Source organism: Cervus elaphus, chromosome X, assembly GCF_910594005.1.
Source record: "Cervus elaphus chromosome X, mCerEla1.1, whole genome shotgun sequence".
In the NCBI taxonomy this organism is placed as follows: domain Eukaryota; kingdom Metazoa; phylum Chordata; class Mammalia; order Artiodactyla; family Cervidae; genus Cervus; species Cervus elaphus.
The window spans coordinates 111,696,133-111,722,248 of NC_057848.1; the positions used below are offsets into that span (position 1 = coordinate 111,696,133).

Consider the following 26,116-nt stretch of genomic DNA (forward strand, 5'->3'; position numbering starts at 1 on the left):
TTTCAAGAAATACACTTTTAGTCATTTCAATATGAACAATGATCGCTTCTTGGTCTTTTGGCTAAGATCAAGTGTAATATGAACAATGAAAACCAATTTCATTGCTTTATATACCCTGTATATTTAAACTGATGATAATGTATGTGTGTGTACTTACAGAAGTAACACATGAAAACATTCTTACAAAAAATAATCCAGATAATACACATAAAGGGCAAGTTCCCTTGACTGCTCCACCCCTGCCAAAATTCCAGACCTCTCTCCAGAAGTAACCATTGTCATCAGCTTGGTCCAGATCTTCCAGACACTTTTTCCTAGACATTTACATACTATGTATCTGGACATGTACATATTCTAGACATTTACATGGAAGTGTGTGCATTTATTTATTAAACATGTTGTGGCAAATGCCTAGAACATATATATAAATAGATTTGAAAATAATATATACATATATATGCATATATGTACATGTATGTAGATACCTACTAAAATATGTTAAAGACAGAGCCACATTATACATAGATAACATTTTGTAACTAGTCTTTTTTTTTTTTTTACTTTTTTCTTTTTTTTTTAATAGTCTTTTTTTAAAAAAACTTGGTCTTAGAGATTTATTTATATCAGTGCATACAGATCTGTCTCATTGTCTCAGTCTTTTTCTTTTTTGCCATAATGAAACATTCTTGTACATGCCTTCTGTGCACATGTGCAAGCCTCTTCTAGGGTAGAGACAAGTGGAATTACAGGTTCATGGGGGTACACATTTCCAATTTTAATAGATACTGCCAAATTGTCCACCAAAGTGGTTATTCCAATTGACACTCTAGCTATGTATGAGAGTACTTGTTTCCCTGCACCCTTGTCAACATTTGATATTGCTGCATTTCAAAATTTTTATTAATTGGATGGGTAAAAAAAAATCTCTTCATTATATATGCCACATTCAGTCAATCATTATCTCACTGGCTCTACAAGGGAAATAATTCAAATAGTTGACCTCTGTGCTATTATAATTCATGGTAATCTGCACTAACCAGAGCTTATACCTCCTCAACTTTTTCTATAGCAGGACTTCCCTAGTGGTCCAGTGGCTAAGACTTCATTCTCCCAATGCAGGGGGCCCAGGTTCCATCCCTGGCCAGGGATCTAGATCCCACATGCCACAACTAAAGATCCTGTGAACTGCAACAAAGATCAAAGATCCCACATACCACAACTAAGACCTGGTGAGGCAAATAAATAAATAGATACTAAAATTTTTTTCTATAGAAATTCTTCACAGTGATAGGAAAATATTGTTTGAACAAAGAACTACCTTTATTTCTTAGAAAAGGAGAGACATTTACATGTGATTAAAAGGTACAGTTAACACTAAGAATTCATTTCCTTTTAACTTTAAAGTTTGGAAGCTCAAGCATATTTGATTTCAAGGGAAAAAAAAGGATACATTATCTTGCTACATCTATAGCTCTAGCTCATTACTAGCACCCATCATAGGGTCAGAAGTACACTGAGGAAACATATGTTCCTGAGTTTCTAGGCAAGTATACAAGAAAGAGAGGAATAATTTCTCAGCCTTATCATTAATCCTTTGTTTATCCTGAAAAGGCCAAAATACATTTGACCTAAAAAAGGTGCATTGTATGTCCTGTTTATATGGAGGATTGAGCTATATATTTAACTTGCCCTCTCTTGAAAACCTACTAAAATGACCTCCCCAAAGGGTATAAATCAACAAGGATGAAGAGAGAGGTCAAGAAATTAAAAAAACTTTTTTGGAAGAGGAAAAGAATTGTGTAAGTGGTAACTGACTTAGTAGAGTAAATTTAAAAAGTTAAACTATGACTCCCATAGGGCAAACGTCAAGAAGAAACAAGCCAATTTGTATCTGAACCACAAAGAGGAGCAGAGCTTTCCTCTCTGGAGAAGCTGAACCTGACAGGCTGGACTCATAGGCAGGAGACACAACAAAAGACAGGGATAAATTAACACACTATTGATAGGGGATTAAATAAGAAGTCTGCATATAACCAGAGAGACTTCAACTCTCCTATTTGCACTGAGTTACCAGAAATAGGGCATATTGCTATTCTCCCCACACAACTCTAGGCAGGAGAATGAAAGATTTCTTTATTGGTAACTGACCAGCCCAGAGAAACCTATGCATAAAGAACTTCTTATTGGCTAATTCATTTACTTATGGCTGTGCTGGGTCTTCTTCACTGCATGCAGGCTGTCTCTAGTTGCAGTGAGTGGAGGCTATTTTTTGTTGCAGTACACAGGCTTCTCATTTTGGTGGCTTCTCCTATTGGCTATTAGTGTCTCACTCTTAAATATCAATGGATAACCAAAAATCACTGGAAATTTGAAGAAAACATCTTACATTAGAGAAAGACCAAATCAAATACACTAAAGAAAGGAATTTGAATGAAACAGAGGCAAGGCAGGATGAAGAAGAAAAGCTCAACAAAATTTAATTTCTATCCTTAAAGATGAGTATTGCATCCATGAAAGAAAAAAAGAAGAGGTTATAAAAAGGAACAATTAGAGGATTTTAAAAAATCTTAGAAATAGGCAAATAAAAACATTTACCAGGAGTGGAAGGAAATCTCCCAGAGAGTGGAATAAAAAGACAAAGAAATAGATAATATGAGGGAGGAGATAAGAAAAGCAGAGACTAAATCTCAGAGATCCAATATCTGGCTAAGAGGAGTGCAAGAAAGGAGAAAACAGAAAACAGTGATGGGCATTATTAAAGAAATAATACAAGAAAACTTCCCACTAGAGAAGAATACAAATTTCTAGATTGAAAGGACTCACGAAGCACAAAGCAGAATACGTGAGAACAGATACACACTAAGGCACATCATTGTGAAATTCAAGAATACTTGGGGACAAAGAAAAGATCCTGAAAGTTGCCAGAGGAAAGGAAAATACAGGTCAAATAAAAAGAATCAGGGGTCTTCCCTGGCAGTTCAGTGGTTAAGAATCCGTGCTTCCAATGTAGGGGGGCTGTGGGTTTAATCCCTGACATGGGAATTAAGATCCCAAAAGCTGTTAGGTGTGCCCTCCTCCCCACAAAAAAAAAGTATCAGGAATTATAATGGATTTCTAATCAACAGCACTGGAAATAGAAGATAATGGAGCAAATCTTTCAGGATTCTGAAGAAAAACAATTCCCACTGCAGAATTCTAAACCCAGACAAACTAACAAATGTAAGAAACAGCACTATTACTTTCACCACAACAAACAAAAAGCTATTTTCAGGCATGCAGTGAATGGTTTAAAACATTTTCCTTTCATGTACACTTTCTCAGAAAGCTATTTGAGTTGTACTCCACCAATACAAAGAGGTAGCCCAAGAATGAGGAAGACATGGAATTGGTTTCAACACAGAGATGAGCAGTAAAGCATTGCTCCCAATAAACAATGGTCCCAGGCTGATGGCTGGGCTAGAGAAAACAAACCAAGACAGAAGATAGGAGGGTTGTCTTCAAGAAAGAAATGGACTGAAAAACTACCTGGTACATTTGTTCTACTGAGAGGAGCTTTATAATTCTATTAAGAAGTTTAGAGATAAATTATCTTTTACATTATTTTTATTTATTTCTTTGGCTGCGCTGGGTCTCGGTTGTGGCACAAAGGATCTTTGACCTTTAGTTACGGCATGCAAACTCTTAGTTGCAACATGTGGGATCTAGTTTCCCAACCAGGGATTGAATCTGGGCCCTTTGCATTGGGAGCACAGAGGCTTAGCTAATGGACCACAAGGGAAGTTCTGAAGATAAATTTTTTTTTTCTAAATTGTATTTATTTATTTTGGCCATGTTAGGTCTAGGGCGATTCTTTGTTGTGGGGCACAGGCTTCTCATTGCAGTGACATCTCTTGTTGTGGAGAATGAGCTCTAGCTGCATGGGCTCAGTAGTTGTGGCACTCAGGTTTAGTTGTTCTGCGACATGTGGGGTCTCCCCAGACCAGGGATCAAACCCGTGTTCTTCGTATTGGCAGGCAGATTCTTAACCACTGGACAACCAGGGAAGTCCTGGGTGATAAACTATTGACTGGTACACAGAAGACTAAGTAAATGAAAAAATGAGATTATTAATATTAGCTGCACTGCTTGGCTTATGGGATCTTATTTCCCTGACCAGGGATTGAACCCGGGCCCATAGCCATGAAAGCCCCCAGTGCTAGCTACTGGACCACCAGGGAACTCCCCAAAATGAGATTACTAGCTTCAGGAAATGCAAAAGGCTATACAAGAAAGAAAATGGAATCATATTATACTATGTGGCTCAGCTATAAAACTTATGCAATCATAAAATTTAAATAGTAATTATTCATTTAATCAAAAACTGTGATACAGCCATTTTGAAAGATAAGGTGAGACAATGTGCATGGGGGAATGTGTAAGAGAGCTAATATTCCCATCTTCCATAGTGGGAAGTCAATTGATAATGTATAAAAATTTTAAAGTAACAACTATACTACCAACTCTTATCTAGAAATCTGGAGGTAAATGTCAGAGGAGACAGCTTTAAAAACTTAAAGTATAAGCCTAGGGAATAGGAGAGAAGGTAGTTTGCTTTTATTTTTCTGAGTATTGTACTATTTGACCTGTAAAAATGATATACATGCTTTTGTGTGACATAATAAGTTTTAAAAATGTTAAGACTGTGATAACAAAATGGAAATACAACCTCTACTGGCAACTTGGCTATTATTTTGGAAGCAACTTCTACTCTATAGAAAAAAAAAGTGGTGAAAATTACTTAGGAGAAACACTTTACTTGCTTTCATTTTGAAAATTTACGGGAGCTGGTGGTAGAAATGTATAATATAGGGATTTCTTAAGAACAACATATAGGACTTTGGGGTTCTGAATAGGAAAACAATTCATCCTCTCCTCTTCCAGTTCTGCTGACATCCCTTTGTGGATGGGAAACACCTGGCTACATGGGAAAATAAGGTCTGGAACAAGGGTAACCTTGTGGACAACCTATGAGTCCAAGACTTGTCTTTAAGTAAAGACCTGATTTTAATTAGCAAGAGACACTTAGGACTACCATTAGGAAAAGCAGTTTACCCATTTGCCAGGTCATGAGATATCCATTACCAGTGCCCTCATAATTCTCTCCTGAACCCAGACCATCTACTAAGAGATGTACCTTCCTTAGAATCCCAGCTTAGTTATTAGAACAAAGTTTCTCTGCAAGTAGGGACCACATTTATTATAACATTATCTATTTATTAAATACCTGTTATATAAGTAAGGTATTAGATTAAATGAAAGAAAATTCCAGTTTATTTTTCCTGAATGTACCCTTCTGTGTTTAACCAACAGTACAATTCCAGTCATACTGTGCATTTTATGTTGCCTTGTCATCATCAAAAACGGTGTGTCTGTTTTCTTCCCGTATTACTAAAGAAAGATGGTCGACATGAATATCATGTGCCCTAGTAAATATTTTACCTGGTACTGGAAATGGATGGGCTGTAGTTGGCTGTCATTCTGAGTCATTTTCTTGGCTAAGGCCTCTTTCAGTGCAAGGGCTTTATTTAACTCAACCAGCTCCTTAGACATCTGAGCTTGACGTAGAGCATGCTGAGTAGTGAAAGCATCAGAAGACCTGGTGCTCTCTGGACTGATGGCCTCTTGCTGGAAAAGATCAGGATAATGATTTGGAAGAGAAATAAGCAACTGGAGTTCTTAGGCACTGTTTCATCAAGTCTCACAGCCACTTCTCCATTATCAGTCCCTCTGTTCTTTTAAAACTGGCTTCTCATACATGTGCTTTAAACATCAGAAATAAATTGAGCTAACCCATTCCCCTGCTCTCACAAGCACCTTATTTTTCATATCCTTTGACTGACTCTTTCAGAATGAACCAAGTTTCTTGCTCTTTTCTTTATAGGTCTGGCCAAGATTTCTTACTTTCACCTTATTCTAAGGGGTCCTTCGAGGAGAGAGGGCTCTGGCAATGGCACTTTAGTAATGGCGGAAATGGAGAAGAGGTTTCATATATTCTTAGAGCTGATCTCTGGCACCTGATTTATCTTCTATCTTTCTTCTTTCAGAATATAAAAAAATACCAATATATATTTGTTTTAGGGGGAAAATGCTGTCTCAAGCAACCATTGTCCAGTCTTTTATTTTGACTCTGCTCTATAACCATCAGCCAATTTCTAATACATTTGATCTATTCTTGCGACTTGAATGTTCAAAACATTTTCTTAAGTTCTTTTAGCCCCTAACCACCACATCTATAGAAAAGTATGCTGAGAAAAAATTCTCTTCCATTTCTTTTCTAATGCTTTTTTGATTTTGCCATAATTTCCTAATTTGTTTCCTTCATTGTCTTAATGTGCTAGACAGTTGATGCAGAATACAAGCATCTAACAAGAAATCAGTATGCCAGACTGCAAATATAGAAAGTGGCATCCCTGAGAAGCCCTGTCACCCATTACCAGTGATACTACTAGAGAGAGCTCCTATCCAAGTTAGGGATTTTATACTTAGCTGAGATTTATACTCAAGATTTCTAGATTTCCAGGGCATTCTATGGAGGATGGTAACAATCAAGGATTCTCTTCCTCAGCTGAGTGATCAATTATAAGAAATGGCACAGTTAAATCTCCTGGTTTTACACAAAGGGGCCAGTTACTTACTGTTTCTGGTTCTACTGCAGTATCAATGGCTGCAGTCATGCAAGCAACAGTTTCCTCCTGCAATGACAAATGATGTCTCAGTTTAGGAGCTTACTAGTGCGTTTTATATGGGTTATTTACTTGTTTTCAAGTGTATATAGAGATCATTTAAGGTATTAGACCAATTCTGTAGTCACATATACCACCCGCCCCCCACCCCCCAACACATGTTTCCACTTCCCAACTCTCAAGAATCTGTCTTCTTTGTAAAGGTCAATTGTGTGGTCTTTGTAAAAATAAGGTCATGTAGCAACTGACATTTATTGCACCTCTCCTGCTCTGCCAGAGATCACTGAACTAGAGTGAAACAGTCATTTGAACAGGCCAAAGTTTAATCCACTTTATAGATGCTACCCTTTCTTTTTATGTTTTTTTACCACTAAGTCTACCTCTGTAATATACAGGTCTAGTCAGTTCTTATGGACACAGCATCCTAAGACCAGATATAGCAAATAAAGGCAATGCAGCAGAAAAGTGAATATGATAAAGGATTATTTTTGATTTTTACTTTATAGCCAGTCAAGGTAGCAAGAGCCTACTCTACAAGGAAATAAATGTCCCAGAAAAATGTGCTCATGAAGTCAGACAAACATACTTCAGATTCTGTCCCTCATATGCATAGGAACCAATCATATGTAGTTACTCCAGGTAGTGGTTACTTGAAGGGAAAAGGTAAGCACTGATTCCCTCTCAGAGAAGGGCACAAACCTTTTTGGGGCATTAGAATAACAACCACCTAAAAGGAAAACCTAAAGCCACTTATTAGGACAAATTTGTTTACAGGCTATCACATGAGCAAGCTTTGTTTTCCCCACTGGAATTTAGGCTTTATTTGGCATTGAAACATAAGGATTACCACTTCTGTTGAAGTGATTCTGCAAAGTCCTGGGAAGAAAGGATTATTTTCAAGATGTCATATGATTAAGGTCATAGGTAAAAGAGCTATTGGCTCAATAGCAAGGAGAGAATTTAGGTTAGCACAGGGAGTCTCTGCATCAGCCCAGTGAAACATTACATAGTTACTGAAACTTCAATATTATTACCTTTAAGGCAGGAGTGAAAGAAGCCCTTAGTGGGACTTCCCTGAAGATCCAGTGGTTAAGACTCCATGCTCCCAGTGCAGGGGGCATGAGTTTGATCCCTGGTTGGGGAACTAAGATCCTGCCATGTCACACAGTGTGGCCAAAAAAAGAAGAAGAAAAAAAGAGGCCCTTAGTAAATGCTGTTTGTAAAGCATTTCCCTTATTCTGCCCAGAAATTCCTAATCAGTGAGACTCAAAGAGAATTCAAAGGAAGATTCAGTGTTCTCACATCCTTTCTTATTATGATTTACAGTACTGGTGATCTCTAAGGTTAGGACATACTAAACTCTTCTTAAAAAAACAGAGCACTTCAAAATACTATAAGTTAATGGTTACCTTTTCTCCCTCTCAGTAAGTCTCAGTAAAAGGACTAGTTATAGGCCTATCCTAGATTAATAGGACCTATGACACTGGCTTTTGGAGACTTTTTCTAGGACCTTCCAGAGGGTCAGGATCAGAGTAGATCTGATTCAACATGCCCTGAAGAAGACATGTCATTACTTTGAGTTTACCTTTTGGCCCAGTGAAATTTCACAACGCTAAGGTTTAAGCTTTGGTGACGTTCTATGTGAACATGTCAGGATTCTGCCTTTATAATCCTAAATGTAAATATATAACAATAGGATTTATTTCAATCTAAGAGCCTCTTTCTTCCTCATTTTAAGGCTATTATGAACCTCTTGTAATAAAAGGACATACATTTGCTGAAGGTAGTGGTCAGGCGAACAAGGCCATGGTACATTGAGCTACATTAACCAGCAATACCCACCAAAATGAAGTTTGTGTTAATAGGCTGTAGGCAATAGCATTACGGGCATGCAAAAATCTTTTTATGGAACTGGTCTTGAAGGAGGGGGTAAAAACAAAAAAAAATTTTCGATTTTGTGGGAATTGAAAGGACTGCATGAATTTCCTCACAGGTAGCTGTTATAGGAGGTTTGCTTGAATTATATTTTAAAGGAAGAAATAGTACAGTTTAGCACTTAAAACCCCAGGGGAAAGGTCCAGGAACAATGACTGCTTCATAACTGAAAAGGGGGTGTTCGCCCGTCACTTATAATTCAAAATGAAGGGCACAAGCATTTACATTTGAAACATTTTGCTTTCACTGTAGTGAGTCTTAATAAAAGCCACAGGATACACTGTTGTGTATTTCCAAAAAAATATGTAGCTAGGAGGGTCTCCAAACAACAGACACAGAAAACTCTGATTCAAAAGTCCAGCAGGAACCCTGAGTAAAAGGGTTATTCTACCTAATGGTGACAGTGGATGGAAGCCAGGGACTTTATCAGCTTGTGGCAATCTTTAGCACCCTCCTGCTGTGTGTGCTGAGTGAATTTTAGTGGCAGACACTGCAATTCTCTAGAGATCCTCTGAGCCAGCCACCACTAGCAACTTCCTCCATAGGCACGCCAGGCACCAGTCACACTGCCAGATCTTCACTGAGGATATGACTTCTATTATTTTTAACTTTGTTCCATTGATTTCCTTCTTCATCTTTCCCATGTGACCCAAAGACCCAGAAATAAGATGATGTAGAATCCTTTAAGATCAGTGTAGTGGCTATGAACAATGGTGCCCTGGATCACTCTTTTCTGATCTTAATAAGTTTTGGCTCCTGTAGGGTTCTGCAGCCTTGACTACCTGAATTCTGAGACAGTCTCTCACAAAATTTTCATACATAAGATGCTTCACCTCTATTACAGATGGTGAAATTGAACCTTGTGATAGTCATTCTACAGCATGCACTCTATCTTCAGCCACAATGATATTCTTACCATGTTCTAAACATTTACACCTCTGCTTTTGCGAGTACCTTTTCCTCTATATAGATCATCCTTTCCCCTTTCTCTGTGTGGCAAACTCCTACTCATTTTTTAGGACCCGGTTTCTTCTTCCTGAATTTTCTAGGCAGTTAATCACCCCTTCCGTAGGGGTCCCATCACACTTTGCTCATATTGCTGATATAAAAGGGTTAAAACAGACATGAGAGAGGGTTCCTAGTTTTCCTTGCCTCCTCTCCCTTTCTCCCCTTTTTGCCATCTCTCCCACCTGTCATCCTTGACCAACTGACAAAAAACAAGACTTGCAAGGACAATTCTTGAAAAAAATTATATAATTAGCAGAATGGGATTGCATCAAAATTTTTAAGCAAGAAGCATGAAAACTGGAGCATCCTCCAATCAAAAGATTCACAGCAATTAACAACAAAAACTGCCACCTGAGTCAAACCACAAAGATACACATCCCTCTCTTCTTACTCTATGAAACTCCAATCATATTTCAACTCAGGGAGTTAGTTGGAGTTCAGGAGTACATCAGCTGAGTACATCAGCTGAATAATGTCTTTAATCTTGACTTAAGTCACTTGAATTATTTTCTTTTGATATTAATGCAGTACCTAGCAAGGTTACACAGCTAGTGAGTGGCAGAATGGGCTTCAAACCAGGGTTTTTCTGGCTCTGGAACTCAGATTCTCAAATACTATGGCCTGTTTGTTGGATAAATGAACTGTCATCTTGGACTACCTGTTATAATTTTATACAGTACTACTTATTCTAAAACACTGCTTTCTAGTCTTTTGGTAGTTTATTCATTTTACCTCTTGAACTGGCCATCCTAAACATTCCCTCCACAATATTGTATGCTATTTTTTTTCACTGACTCTTTAAGAGTAAAATAGAGGTCTGGATGATTTTATGATACTCTGTTGACAACTCTACAACACCATGGGGCAAGACCCAGGGTAGAGAATCACTGTTCTGGTAAAATTAAAATCTCTGTTTCAGAGTTAAGAATATCTACTAGGCATTTACATATACATTACTGCTTCATAATAATAATCAAGAGAGTACAGATGGAACAAAACAAACCCTAATCTTTTACCAACCAGGACCCTGAACGTAATATGATTTTGACCTTTTAAAAAAGTATTTATGCCTAAGGACTAAGAGAAGGAACATCAAAATAAGAGGTTTTGAGGATGGTAGGATTGTAAGAATTTTTCATCAGGCAAAAACAACCACCACCATCCCAGTAAAACCCACCCACAACTACTGTAATAGTTCTAAAAATAAATAGAAATGGGAACTTATAGCAGAATGATCAGTCAAACTAATTTATTACTGGTTATAAAAGAGAGCTATGGTATTTCCTGGAGGCTCTACACTATGGGTCAGAATCCTGCTTATTTAATATCTGGGTATGGTATAAGGCCTCTTATTAAGTTAGCCTATACTGAAAGGACAGCAAATCAATGACTGCTGCTTGAGCTACCCAGGCAATTTTGCACCCTTGTGTTGCTGTTTCCAGTGTGTGATTAGAATACTGAAATAATAATGTTCCATTGCACATGTGATCTATGAGTGTTTTAACTAATTCAATATTCAGATTGTAGCCAATGATCCATGATCTTTGTCCTCAACAGCTCACAATCAAGTTGTTTCAGCAAAAGGTACAGGGTTAGATGGGTTTATAAGCATCAAGAGAAGCAAATGAAAGCAATATGCCTATTTACACTACCCCTACTTGGCTTACCGAGAGCTGGGTAATCACTTGCTGCAGGTTACGAATTATCTCTACATTTTCCTTTAATTCTTGGTCTTCCAAAGTCTCCACTAGCTTCTGAAGATCCACTTTGCAGCTGAAAATTTAAGCAAATGAACCTAAGGGTTAATCAAAGGCCAGCGAGTCCATGGTTATGCACTAAGGTGGTATAGGTCACTAACAAACATCTGGGAGGAAACTTACGCTGCATGCTTCCTGAGCTCTTCTAGCTTGGCATTCATTTTTTCATTTGCTTGTTCTGTCTGCAACAAAGACCCAAGAGATCATCAGTGGCAGTGTCTGATAGCCTCACCTAATTATGCCCTCTCTTCTACTCTTAATGGATTAAAACCTAGGTAGAGAGGCTGCCTCATTTGCTGTAATAGAGGATTTACTGGGCTTTGGTTATTTAGAAATGTGTTTTTTAACAGTCATGGAAATTAGCCCTTCAGTCAACATGAGCTACTAAAAATAGCATCCAAGCAGCTGGGTCTTCTGCTTGCCATGAAGCTCAGCTATGGGGTGGCATGTGAAGCTTTAATTCCATAGAGAACCTTGCAACTGGGAGAAAAAGCAATACTTCCTGGCATGCTATTCCTTGCTGTTTGCAAAAAGCCCACTTGCCTGATAGTTTTAGCAAAATAAAGCAAGAAAAAGGATGAGGTACAAGAATGATGGCAGAAAAAAAAAGAATGATGGCAGAGAAGACAAAATGGCAGAGACAGCTACGTTTTGGAAAGGGTGACTGATACTTTTCATTTTATTTCAATCACAGTATCTGTAACATGCTAGATGCTGCAACAGATTTGGGAAGGGCAGTTTATATAGGACAAAAATGCTGTGCTTGTTATGAAGTTCTGACAAGACATCAAACAAAAACCCTTTGGGCGGCCATTGTAACAACCTTAAAAAGGTCAGATGGGTACGTGGATAGAATAACAAATACTGTCTGTTACGTCAGCCACACTCACATGTTAAGCACAGCTTCTAGGGTTACTTCAAAGACATAAAATGTAGCACTGGAGATAGAAAACTGTATATAAAAAATCCCCTATATCCCATTTTCACCCTTCTGCTAGTAATGGACATTACAATGGACCTAGGATTTGGCTTCTTTAAAAAGAAATCTTTAAGAAGCTTACCCTTCCTTGACTGGAGTACACTGATGCATGAAGGTATATAAATTACAGATGTTCAATTACATTTTAGTGGAAACTCATTTTCACTGCTGGCAATAGCTGTGTTATAAAAGATTGAGCTGTACTTTAGACCAGTAGAAAAATGTTAGTGACAAGAGCCAGCACTGATCTAGGAGGTTACTATCCAGCAGGTAGTAGGACACAAAACTGGTGTAGTTAGTTACATTGTGATCCACCATTTGAAAATTGACCATATGTAAAAGGAGCTAAAATTAATTCCCCAGATGTTTCATCTCATCATGGCAGCTGTTAGGATGGGATGTGAAATGTGACAACATTTGGGGAAGAGGGATAGAAAGGAACTAAAATCTTAGTGAGGAGATAGTTACTTGGTATTATGGATGATTAGGCAGAACTTAAGTTGACAGAGGGACCTGGTTCTTTCCTCTCTGCTCTTTTAGAACAAATCCATTTTAAAATGGGATTCATGAAGATTCTTTGTGGTAGATACATAGGTCTTCACAGTATAATTCATTTAACTTCTCTGTATGTTTGATTATACTTTGTTGGATTTTCCCTGGAGGGGTTCCATGGAGGATATGGCAATACTAATCCATTTCTTTTCATGTAACTTGTCTCTCATAATGAGAAGTACATTAAATATTTCAGAAACTAAAGCTAGTAAATGTCCAGACTGCTAGTTTAGTCTTGGAGCCTCACCAAAATGATCCTCTCCAACATCTGAGCTGTCTGACCAGCAGCCTCACTTAGACCACGACTTAATTTTTCATTCTCCTCTACCAGTGACTGATTCTTCTCCATTAGGGATTGTAGATTCTCTGATGGTTCCACACTAAAACAAAGAAAGTAACATATTAGAAAAATATCTGATCAATAATACCTATATTAGAGATGGATTAACAATATATATCCCATAGGCCTTTGGGGGGCTTAGCTTAAAATTACCCCTCGCAAATCTAGAAAAAAAAGTATGTCCATTCTTTCAGCCAGGTAGTATACTGGATAAATAAAAATGTATGCCTGAACTATTTTAAATTAATGGTTTGGAGGAAAGTAATAATTTAGAGCCAGATATGGTTGGAAAATTCTGAAAGAGATGGGAATACCAGGCCACCTGACTTGCCTCTTGAGAAACCTGTATACAGGTCTGGAAGCAACAGTTAGAACTGAACATGGAACAACAGACTGGTTCCAAATAGGAAAAGGAGTACGTCAAGGCCCTACGTTGTCACCCTGCTTATTTAACTTATATGCAGAGTGCAACATGAGAAACGCTGTGCTGGATGAAGCACAAGCTAGAATCAAGTTTGCCGGGAGAAATATCAATAACCTCACATATGCAGATGACATTACCCTTATAGCAGAAAGTGAAGAAGAACTAAAGAGCCTCTTGATGAAAGTGAAAGAGGAAAGTGAAAAAGTTGGCTTAAAGCTCAACATTCAGAAAACTAAGATCATGGCATCTGGTCTCATCACTTCATGGCAAATAGATGAGGAAACAGTGGCTGACTTTATTTTTTGGGGCTCCAAAATCACCGGAGATGGTGATTGCAGCCATGAAATTAAAAGACACTTACTCCTTGGGAGGAAAGTTATGACCAACCTAGACAGCATATTAAAAAGCAGAGACATTACTTTGTCAGTGAAGGTCCATCTAGTCAAGCCTATGGTTTTTCCAGTAGTCATGTATGGATGTGAGAGTTGGACTATAAGAAAGCTTAGCACCAAAGAATTGATGCTTTTGAAGTGTGGTGTTGGAGAAGACTCTTGAGAGTCCCATGGACTGCAAGGAGATCCAACCAGTCCATCCTAAAGGAGATCAGTCCTGGGTGTTCATTGGAGGGACTGATGTTGAAGCTGAAACTCCAATACTTTGGCCACCTGACACAAGAGCTGACTCATTTGAAAAGACCCTGATGCTGGGAAAGATAGAGGGCAGGAGAAGAAGGGGATGACAGAGGATGAGATGGTTGGATGACATCACCGACTCAATGGACATGGGTTTGGGTGAACTTTGGAAGTTGGTGATGGAAAGGGAGGCCTGGTGTGCTGCGGTTCATGGGGTCGCAAAGAGCTGGACATAACTGAGCGACTGAGCTGAACTGAAATGATGGTTGCAACAGGAATGACTAACTTTTATCCTTAGCTCTTGGTTTAAGATCTTTCTACTTATTCCAAATATGTAAGAAGTTTCCCTCTTCTCATTCTCAATCCTTCATTAAAGATTAGGGAAACAGAGAAAGAAGAGGTATGGAGGAGGTAGAAATGAAACTCCTCATGGTCAAACTTTAAGCTCATTAACATAAGTGACTTACCGATCTGTTGTAGAGTTTAGAGAAATAGCATTTGGGAACCAAAATGTTGAAACGATGATCTGTGGTCACTAAGAACACATTTCACAACTTTTCATAAATAAGTGGTCCCTTCTAAATGCTTGCCTTGCTTCAAACTGATGACCCACAGCCTCCTGTTCATTTGTCTATCAATTTTTAATGGCTTAGCGTGGGTGGTGGCAACAATAGCATTCATTTCAAATAGGAGTGAAAGGAAGGGACAGAAATAGTTTAAAAGACAAGAACGTTTGGAATTTATGCAGATAATTTGCTATATCAGTTCCAGAAAATGAAGCAGATCAATAAAAAGCAGTTTTGATTTGCTTTTTTTTCTTTTAATTCACTGGGATTAATTGTTCAAAAGACTGGAAAATAGGACCGGCAAAAAAGATCAGAAGAAATATGAAGATTCGATTTGAAGGAAATGGCAGGGGGAAATGAATAGTTGCAAGGATATAATAAAGAGAAAAAAAGGACAGGGAACAGCTGTTCTCAATCTCAAGAAAGGACAGAAAAAGATTTTAGGAACAGATACCCTCTCACCCAGTTTAAGACTTCCATGAATTCTTATAGAAGATCTTAGCATGTTCTTTATCAAAAAGTTAATAGCAAGGTCACACCATAGGGTCTCATATTATACTCTTGAGAATTTATTAGCACTCTTATGAAGGAATGCTCAATTAAAATGTAGATTATAAAAATAAACTATGGGTAAATTTAGTGTTATTTTAGATTGCTCTGATGTCTTTATTGTTGTTAAACTGAAAACTTCCATGTATCATTCATGCAAGTTGACAAGCTCCAAAGTAATACTTTTTACTCAATAGTTTCTTCCCCTCTAAAAATTTCCAAGGTTTCTCCAAATGGAGAAAATACAATGGAAACCAATGTTTCCTCTTTTCAGATGCTATTTAACTGCCAATGCTACTAGGAATTCAAGTTAGTTGAGTATGTGCAAATTGACAAACAGGCTCAGAAAATCTATACAAAAGCTTCAATGACACACATTCAAAAAGATAAGTATATAACCTAAGGAAAAAAAACAAAAAAATTCATGTATATAAACTAAATTTTGTTAAAAAGCCTTAAGAAACATCTCTAAAAATATAAGTGTATATTTTTGAGGAAAGAAGCAGCATCTTTATTTCTCTGAAAAACATTGACCAATTGAGTTAAATTGATTCTTTCATCAACTGTTTCTTAGAATCTGTTACTTTTGTAACTGAAATTATATCCTGTAGGTTTTTCCAGGTAGTCAGAAGTCTGAAATGGTTTTGGTTAGTCTTGTCTTACATGAAACAAGTCTATACTAAATTGAAAGGAAATTAAGATAGGTCAACTGCTTCTAAACTGGCTATACTAGAACGAATGTTTAGCAGACCCTTTAAAAGATCCAAGCTTTCCTCAGTTTCTTTATCCAACATTCTTAAAATATTATCAGGAAACCAAGATTAAACGATCCAGAGAGGGAGGAATTCAAAGAGAAAGACAGTCATTTCTGGGTGATAAAATTATGGCAATTTTAAGATTTATTCTTTATACTTTTCTAAATGACCTAAAGAAGCAATGTATCACTTTTATAATCAGAAAAAATGATTGAGTTATTGAAAAATAAGGATATTAAAATAAAACAGGTTCACACCAAACTCCAAATGGAAAAATGAAATGTACAAAATAAAAGCAACATAAGTACCAGAAGAAACATGGGTGAATTCCTCTTTAATCTTGGCATAGGGAAAGGCTTTCTAACTATGAATCAAAATTCAGAAACATGAGGAGAACATAAAAACAATGTAGCCACTTTGGAAAATGGTTTGGCAGTTTCTTTAAAAGTTAATCATATGACCCCAAAGTTCCACTTGTACCTTCCCAATAAAAAGCATATATCCATACAAAAACTTGCAATTGAATGTTCATGGCAGCATAATTGCTAATAGCCCCAAAGTTGAAACAACCCAAAAGTTCATCAACTGGGAAACGGCTAGACAAAATGTGGTATATCCAGACAATGGAGTACTATTTAACAACAAAAAAGTATGAAGTACTGATAATCTCAGAAATATTATAGGTCAAAGAAATCAGACAAAAAGTTCACATACAGCAAGATTCCACATATATGAAACGTCCCTAATAGGCAAATCTTGTAGAAAGCAGATTAGTGATTGCCTGGGTTTGGGAGTGGGAATAGGAGTGACTACAATTGGACATAAAGGATCTTTTTGGAGTGATGGAAATGTTCCAAAATTGGATTGTGGTGATCGTTGCACAACTCTGTAAATTTACTAAAAGCCATTGAATTGGGACTTCCCTGGTGGTGCAGTGGATAAGAACGTGCCTGCCAATGCAGGCAACATGGGTTCAATCCCTGGTCCAGGAAGATTCCACATGCTGCAGAGCAACTAAGCCTGTGCGCTGCAACTACTGAGCCCGAATGCTGCAGCTACTGAAACCCATGAGCATAGAGCCTGTGCTCCACAAGAGAAGCCATGGCAATGAGTAGCCCTCACACCACAACAAAGAATAGCCCCAGGTCACCGCAACTAGAGAAAAAAGCCTGGGCACAGCAAGGAAGACCCAGTGCAGCCAATAAATAAATAAAAATTGGAAAAAAAAAACCATTGAATTGTATACTTAAAGTGAATGGATTTAACAGTATATAAATTATATCTCAATAAATCTAGAGGTTAAAAAAATCCAGAGGTAATAAAAAAATGACTCAAACTTTTTACTACATAAAATTTATTTTTTTGCATGATCCAAAAAAACCACGAACAAAGTACAAAACAAATTAGGAGAAAATATTTGTGACACACACTACAGACAAAAGACTAATATCACTAATATACAAAGAACTATTGAAAATAAGGGCCAAAATTAGGGTGGTTATCACAAAAAAAAAAAAAGAAAGAAAGAAAATACCAAGTACTGGCAAGGATGTGGAGAAATCAACATTTGTACACTTCTGGAGGAATGTAAAATAGTGTAGCCACTATGGAAAAGGGTATGGCAATTTAATTAAAAAATTAAAAATAGAATAAATACATGATCTAGCTATTCCACTTCTTGGTATATACCCAAAAAACTGAAAGCAGAGCTTTTTGCATACCCATGTTCATAGAAGCATTATTCACAATACCCAGGAGGTAGAAGCAACCCATGTCCCTTGACACATGAATGGATACACAACATGTGGTATATACAAACAATGGAATACCATTCAGCCTTTAAGTGGAACAAAATTCTGGGACTTCCCTGGTGGCCCAGTAGTTAAGAATCCACCTTGTAGACTTCCCTGGTAGTGGAGTGGAGAAGACTCCTCCTGCCAATGCAGGAGATACGGCTTTGATCCTCGGTCTGGGAAGATTACAATAGAATGGGAAAGACTACAGATCTCTTCAAGAAAATTAGAGACACCAAGGGAACATTTCATGCAAAGATGGGCACAATAAAGGACAGAAATGGTATGGACCTAATAGAAGCAGGAGATATTAAGAACAGGTGGCAAGAATACACAGAAGAACTATACAAAAAAGATCTTCATGACCCAGGTAACCATGATGGTGTGATCACTCACCTAGAGCCAGACATCCTGGAATGCAAAGTCAAGTGGGCCCTAGGAAGCAACACTATGAACAAAGCTAGTGGAGGTGATGGAATTCCAGTTGAGCTATTTCAAATCCTAAAAGATGCTGCTGCACTCAATATGCCAGCAAATTTGGAAAACTCAGCAGTGGCCACAGGACTGGAAAAGGTCACTTTCCATTCCAATCCCAAAGAAAGGCAATGCCAAAGACTGCTCCAACTACTGCACAATTGCATTCATCTCACACACTAGCAAAGTAATGCTCAAAATTCTGCAAACCAGGCTTCAACAGTACGTGAACCATGAACTTCCAGATGTTCAAGCTGGATTTAGAAAAGGCAGCGGAACCAGAGATCACATTGCCAACATCTGCTGGATCACAGAAAAAGCAAGAGAGTTCCAGAAAAATATCTGCTTCTGCTTTATTGACTACACCAAAGCCTTTGACTGTGTGGATCACAACAAACTGTGGAAAATTCTTAAAGAGATGGGAATACCAGACCACCTGACCTGCCTCCTGAGAAATCTGGATACAGGTCAAGAAGCAACAGTTAGAATCGGACATGGAACAACAGACTGTTTCCAAATTGGGAAAGGAGTACATCAAGGCTGTATGTACTGCTTATTTAACTTATATGCAGAGTACATCATGAGAAATGCTGGGCTGGATGAAGCACAAGCTGGAATCAAGATTGCTAGGAGAAATATCAAGAACCTCAGATATGCAGATGACACCACCCTTATGGTAGAAAGCAAAGAACTAAAAAGCCTCTTGATGAAAGTTAAAGAGGGGAGTGAAAAAGTTGGCTTAAAGCTCAACATTCAAAAAACGAAGACCATGGCATCCGGTCCCATCACTTCACTGGCAAACAGATGGGGAAACAATGAAAACAGTGAGAGACTTTAGTTTTTTGGGCTCTAAAATCACTGGAGATGGTGAATGCAGCCATGAAATTAAAAGATGCATGTTCCAAGCTAAGATGGCGGAGGAATAGGACGGGGAGACCACTTTCTCCCCTACAAATTCATCGAAACAACATTTGAACGCTGAGCAAACTCCACAAAACAACTTCTGATCGCTAGCAAAGGACATCAGGCGCCCAGAAAAGCAGCCCATTGTCTTCTAAAGGAGCTAGGACAAACTATAAAAGATAAAAAGAGAGACAAAAGAACTAGGGACGGAGACTCCCTAGTCTGGGAAGGGAGTCGTAATAGAGGAAGTTTCCAAACACCAGGAAACCCTCTCAAGGGCGGGTCTGGGGGAAGTTTTCAAATCTTGGAGGGCAACCTAACTGGGAGGAAAAATAAATAAAACCCACAGATTACATGCCTAAAAGCAACTCCCAGCAGAAAAGTACCCCAGACACTCACATCCACCACCAGCAAGTGGGGGCTGAACGGAGAGGAGCAGACGGGTAAGGACCCCTCTTGCTTAGGGTAAGGACCGAGCCTGAATGCCCTGAGGGCAATCGGAGGGAGATAACATGAGATAGCAACTTAAACTGTGGGATAGCAAGAGAGAGAGAAAATTAACCAGTGAAAAGCCTCTATGACCCACCTCCCAGAATATTGGAAATAAAAGCAAAACTAAACAAATGGGACCTAATGAAACTTAAAAATTTTTGCACAACAAAGGAAACTATAAGTAAGGTGAAAAGACAGCCTTCACAATGGGAGAAAATAATAGCAAATGAAGAAACAGACAAAGGATTAATCTCAAAAATATACAAGCAACTCCTGAAGCTCAATTCCAGAAAAATAAATGACCCAATCAAAAAAATGGGCCAAAGATCTAAACAGACATTTCTCCAAAGAAGACATACAGATGGCTAACAAGCACATGAAAAGATGCTCAACATCACTCATTATCAGAGAAATGCAAATCAAAACCACAATGAGGTACCATTACACGCCAGTCAGGATGGCTGCTATCCAAAAGTCTACAAGCATTAAATGCTGGAGAGGGTGTGGAGAAAAGGGAACCCTCTTACACTGTTGGTGGGAATGCAAACTAGTACAGCCACTATGGAGAACAGTGTGGAGATTCCTTAAAAAACTGGAAATGGAACTGCCATAAGACCCAGCAATCCCACTGCTGGGCATACACACCGAGGAAACCAGAACTGAAAAGAGACACATGCACCCCAATGCTCATCGCAGCACTGTTTATAATAGCCAGGACATGGAAGCAACCTAGATGCCCACCAGCAGACGAATGGATAAGAAAGCTGTGGAACATATATACACAATATATGGAATTCCACAATATGGAATATTACTCAGCCATTAAAAAGAATTCACTTGAATCAGTTCTAATGAGGTGGATGAAACTGGAGCCCATTTTGCAGAGTGAAGTTAGCCAGAAAGAAAAACACCAATACAGTATACTAACGCATATATATGGAATTTAGAAAGATGGTAACAATAACCCTATATGCAAGACAGAAAAAGAGACACAGATGTATAGAACAGACTTTTGGACTCTATGGGAGAAGGCGAGGGTGGGATGATCTGAGAAAACAGCATTGAAACATGTATATTATCCAGTGTGAAACAGATCACCAGTCCAGGTTGGATGCATGAGACAAGTGCTCGGGGCTGGTGCACTGGGATGACCCAGAGGGATGGGATGGGGAGGGAGGTGGGAGGGGGATTCACGATGAGGAACACATGTAAATCCATGGCTGATTCATGTCAATGTGTGGCAAAACCCACTACAATATTGTAAAGTAATTAGCCTCCAACTAATAAAAATAATTGGTGGGGGGAAAAAAGAAATGTATATCCAACTGCTTGCTAGAAATCACCTGAAATTCTGTCAGACAACTCAAATGTAGAATTGCTCAAACTGAATTAAACTTCTTTCCCTATCTTAAAAAAAAAAAAAGCATGTTCCTTGGAAGAAAAGCTAAGACCAACCTAGACAGCATGTTGAAAAGCAGAGACATTACTTTGCAGACAAAGGTCTGTATAGTCAAAGCTATGGTTTTTCCAATAGTCATTGTATGGATGTTAGAGTTGGACTATAAAGAAAGCTGAGTGCCAAAGAATTGATGCTTTGAACTGTGGTGTTGGAGAAGACTCTTGAGAGTCCCTTGGACTACAAGGAGATCCAACCAGTCCATCTTCAAGGAAATCAGTCCTGAATATTCATTGGAAGGACTGATGCTGAAGCTGAAGCTCCAATATTTTAGTCACCTAATATGAAGAACTGACTCATTGGAAAAGACCCTGATGCTGGAAAAGATTGAAGGTGGGAGGAGAAGGGGACGGCAGAGGATGAGATGTTTGGATGGCAGTACCTACTCAATGGACATGAGTTTGAGCAAGCTCCGGGAGTTGCTGATGGATAGGAAGTCTGGCATGCTGCAGTCCATGGGGTTGCAAAGAGTCAGACACAATTAAGCAACTGAACTGAACTGAACTGAATTGGGAAGATTCTACATGCTAGGGAGCAACTGAGCCCATGTGCTGCAACTACTGAAGCCCACATGCCTAGAGCCTGTGCTCCACAAGAAGAGAAGCCGCCACAATGAGCAGCCTGTGCCCCTGCAATGAAGAGTAGCTCCTCCCCGCTTGCCTCAACTAGAGAAAGCCCATGCACAGCAACAAAGATCAAGCACAGCCAACATAATAATAATAATAAAATAAAAAGAATCTGCCTTGCAATGCAGGGCACATGGTTTGGTCCCTGGTTGGGGAACTAAGATCCCACATGCCTCAGAGCAGCTAAGCCCATGCACCACAACTATAGAACCCATGTGCTGCAACTACTGAGCCCACGTGCTACAACCAGTCTGTGCACCACAATGAAAGATCCTGCATGACACAACAAAGATCCCCCATGCCGCAACTAAGACATGACTCAGCCAAATAAATAGATAAGTATTTTAAAAAGAGGAAGGAAATTCTCACACATACTACAACATGGATGAAACTTGAAGACATCATGCTAAGTGAAACAGTCACTAAAAGACAACTATTGTATTATTCCATTCATATGAGGTACTTAGAGTAATCAGTGAAAGTAGAATTATGATTGTCAGGGGCTGGAGAGAAGGGGAAATAAGGAGTTATTTTTTAATGGGTACAGTTTTGGTTTTGCAAGATGAAAGAAAAAAGTTTGGGGAATGGATGGTATTGCTGGTTGCTCAATATTGTGAATATACTTAATGCCAATGAACTGTATACTTAAAATGGTAAAAATTTTTATGCATATTTAATCACATTTTTTTTTTAAAAAAAGGGCCAACGGATCAAAAAACCCAATTAAAAATGGGACACATGAACAGACAATTTACCAGAAAAAGAGATAAAAGTGGCCCTGAAACATTTGGGAAAAAAAGCTCAAATCCATTCAAGATTAAAGAAATGCAAATTAAAACAACATTGAGATAGAATTTGTCTTGTATCAGATTAGCAAAAATTGAAAATATATGACAACACATTCTATTGGCGAAGCTATGGGGCAAAAAGCACTCTTACACACCGCTGTTGGGAATACAAATGGGTATAATCCTGGAAGGGAATGTGGCAATATCTAACAAAACCACACATGCACTTACCTTTTGCCCCAGCAATCCCATTCCTAGAAACCTACTCTGAAGAAAACTAACAATATGAAAATATATGCAGGGATTTCCCTGGTGGTTCAATGGCTAAGATTCCACACTCTCAGTGCAGGGGGTCTGAGTTCTATCCCTGGTCAGGGAACTAGATCCCACATGCCACAGCTAAGAGTTCACATGCCACAACTAAAGATCCCCCATGCTGCAACTAAGACCCAGTGCAGCTAATAAGGAAAGAAAGAAAAAGGAAGAAAATATACACATAAAAGGCTATTCACTGCAGCATGTCTGTAATTGCAAAGTATTGGAAACCTAAATGCCCATACACAGGAGAGAAGGTGAATTACTACGTATGGCACATATACACAATAAGAGTACCATGGAGCTGTACAGAAAAGAATGAGGAAGACTTCTATGAACTGATAAATGACTTTTAGAAAATACTGAAAAAAGCAAAGCCACAAAGTATATTTATAGTGTACTACCATTCATATGAGAAAGAAGGGGATATGAAATAATATGCAAGTAACTGCTCATTTGTACAAAAGAAATATAGGAAGAAACTAATGAGATTGATTAAAAACAGGGGTAAGGAGAATGTGGTGGTAAAGAAGTAGAAATAAGGGTGGAATGGGGACAGGATAGCAGGGACAAACAGGAACACTTCTCTGAGTATACATATTTTTTTTCTTTAAAAATATTGTGGTAAAAAGCATAACATAAAATTTACTACCATCTTAACCATTTTTAAGTGTACAGTTCAATAGTGTTAGTATATTCACACTGTTGTGCAATGACTCTCCATAACCTTTTCATCTTGTAAAACTGAAACACCATACCCATTCAACAGCAACTCTCCATCCCCGGTCTATTCTTTTAGTTTCTGTCACTGCTTTTATTCATAAAGTGCTCTTTTACCTTCACCTATATGCACAGAGAACTTTGCCTATATTTTTTTCTAGTTCTCTTGTAGGTTTTTTCTTTTTTTATATTGTGGTAAAAAAACACATGGGCTCAGTGGGTAAAGAACCTGCGTATAATGTAGGAGACACTGGAGATACAGGTTCGATTCCTGGGTCAGGAATATCCCCTGGAGGAGGGCACGGCAACCCACTCCAGTATTCTCGCCTGGAGAATCCCATGGACAGAGGAGCCTGGTGGGCTACAGTCTGTAGGTCACAAAGAGTCTGACACGACTAAAGTGACTGAGGACAGCACAGTACAGCAAAAAACATATAACATAAAACTTGTCATCTTAACTGCTTTTAAGTGTACAATTGAGTAGCATTAAGTATATTTACATTGCTGTGAAACAGATCTCCAGAAATATTTCATCTTGTAAAACTCAAATTATATACCCATTAAATAATAACTCCCCTTTTGGCCCTCCCCTAGCCCTTGGTAACCACCATGCTGCTATTCATTTCTGTGAATATGACTACTTTAAATTCCTTATATAAGTAGAATCATACAGTATTTGTCTTTTTGTGACTGGATTATTTCACTTACATAATGTCCTAAAGTTTCATTCATGTTGTAACATGTGATAGGATTTCCTTCCTTTTTAAGGCCGAATGATATTGGGAAAGATTGAGGCCAGGAGGAGGAGGTAACAGAGGATGAGATTGTTGGATGGCACAGCAACTAAACGGACATGAGTTTGAGCAAACTCTGGGAGATAGTGAAGGATAGAGAAACCTGGTGTGCTGCAGTCCATGGGGTCACAGTCAGTCAGACATGACTGAGAGACTGAACGAAAACAACAACAACATTTTGTTGTATGTATATATTGTTGCTTAGTCGCTAAGTCATGTCTGATTCTTTTGTGACTCCATGGACTGTAGCCCATCAGGCTCTTCTGTCCATGGGATCTATTATGAATAGGTGGGTAAGCAAGTATCTCTCTGAGACCCTGTTTACAGTTCTTTAAGATATATACCCAGAAGTGGGATTGCTGGATCATATGGTAGTTCTATTTTTAATTTTTTGAGCTACCTCCATACTGCTTTCCATAGCAGTTATATCATTTTACAATCCATTCAACAATGTACAAAGGTTCTAATTTCTCCACATTCTCCTGGCATCCTTTCCAACATTTGTTATTTTCTTCTTTTTTTTTTATAGTAGCCATCCTGACAAGGTGTATGGTGATATCTCATTGCAATTTTGATTTGCATTTCTCTGCTCTGAGTGTATCTTTTTGTAAAACTCTGACTCTTACACCATCAATAATGCTTCACATACTCTTCATATACCCAAAATATAAACAATTAAAACCAACCAAGCAAGATGTAGGGGAGATCCACAAAGGAATACAAATAGTACCTCTGGGAAACAGTATCTTGCCTGGATACTTTAAAGACAAAAAGAACTGTACATATATGCTGTAATCTAGTTACTAAAAGTGTTTCTCACAGGGGTATGGGCTAGCAATTCCAAAATTATTTTATGTGTATACTAGAACTGAACTAGTAAGTAAATAGAATGCAGATAATGAGAGCTGGTTTTTCACTACTGGAGAAAGAAGTTATAAATAAAGAGTGGGAAGATTAAAATAAACCCTGTAGTGTTAGACTGGAATCAGAGGTATCAGTCTAAAATCATGGTTTTTAACATATATTCAGTTAGATAAATATAAAAATATAGATATATGTGTGGGTTACTGTACATACAGATATTTCCTAGCTCTACTCACTGAGAGGGCCTAGAAGCAGTGATATCCCAGTAACAATGAGCACACCTAATGCCCAGATCTGTTTCTAAATACCATTTTGCAATTAAAAGAAAAAACAGGGCTCCTTGGACATATGATTGATTCCAGAGCTGAGGCAGGGAAAATACAACATCTGGTGGAAATGCTTAAAAACTTGACGATGTGTTAAAGAATACAAGAGCTACTCTGAAGGTGTTCCTAGTGGACAAGAAACAAAAAATAAAACAAGATATAAAACAAATGATGATAGTATTGGGTGCTAATGCATAGAATAAAATAAATACCCATGGGTCTATATGGCTATAAATACATAATCAGATAAATAAGTGGTAGGAGGAGAAAAATAGCTCTTCTTCATAGTGGGATTCCAATTAATAAATTTCTGAGGTCAGAACCCATGCTTTTCCTATTATATCAG

At 38.2% G+C, this 26,116-nt stretch overlaps 1 protein-coding gene and 1 pseudogene across 4 annotated transcripts in view; one reads left to right on the forward strand and one right to left on the reverse strand.

The window, feature by feature from the left end:
• The window catches only part of KIF4A (kinesin family member 4A), a 129,089-nt gene that overhangs the window by 43,290 nt on the left and 59,683 nt on the right, over nucleotides 1–26,116 (reverse strand). For all 4 annotated transcript variants that reach the window (XM_043896291.1, XM_043896292.1, XM_043896295.1 and 1 more), the window contains exons 11-15: nucleotides 13,201–13,333; nucleotides 11,546–11,604; nucleotides 11,333–11,438; nucleotides 6,675–6,731; nucleotides 5,479–5,664 (exon numbers count right to left, since the gene is read on the reverse strand). In XM_043896291.1, the coding sequence (XP_043752226.1) occupies nucleotides 5,479–5,664; nucleotides 6,675–6,731; nucleotides 11,333–11,438; nucleotides 11,546–11,604; nucleotides 13,201–13,333 (541 nt within the window). The remainder of the gene's footprint in view (nucleotides 1–5,478; nucleotides 5,665–6,674; nucleotides 6,732–11,332; nucleotides 11,439–11,545; nucleotides 11,605–13,200; nucleotides 13,334–26,116) is intronic.
• On the forward strand, nucleotides 42–183 carry LOC122690913 (annotated as a pseudogene).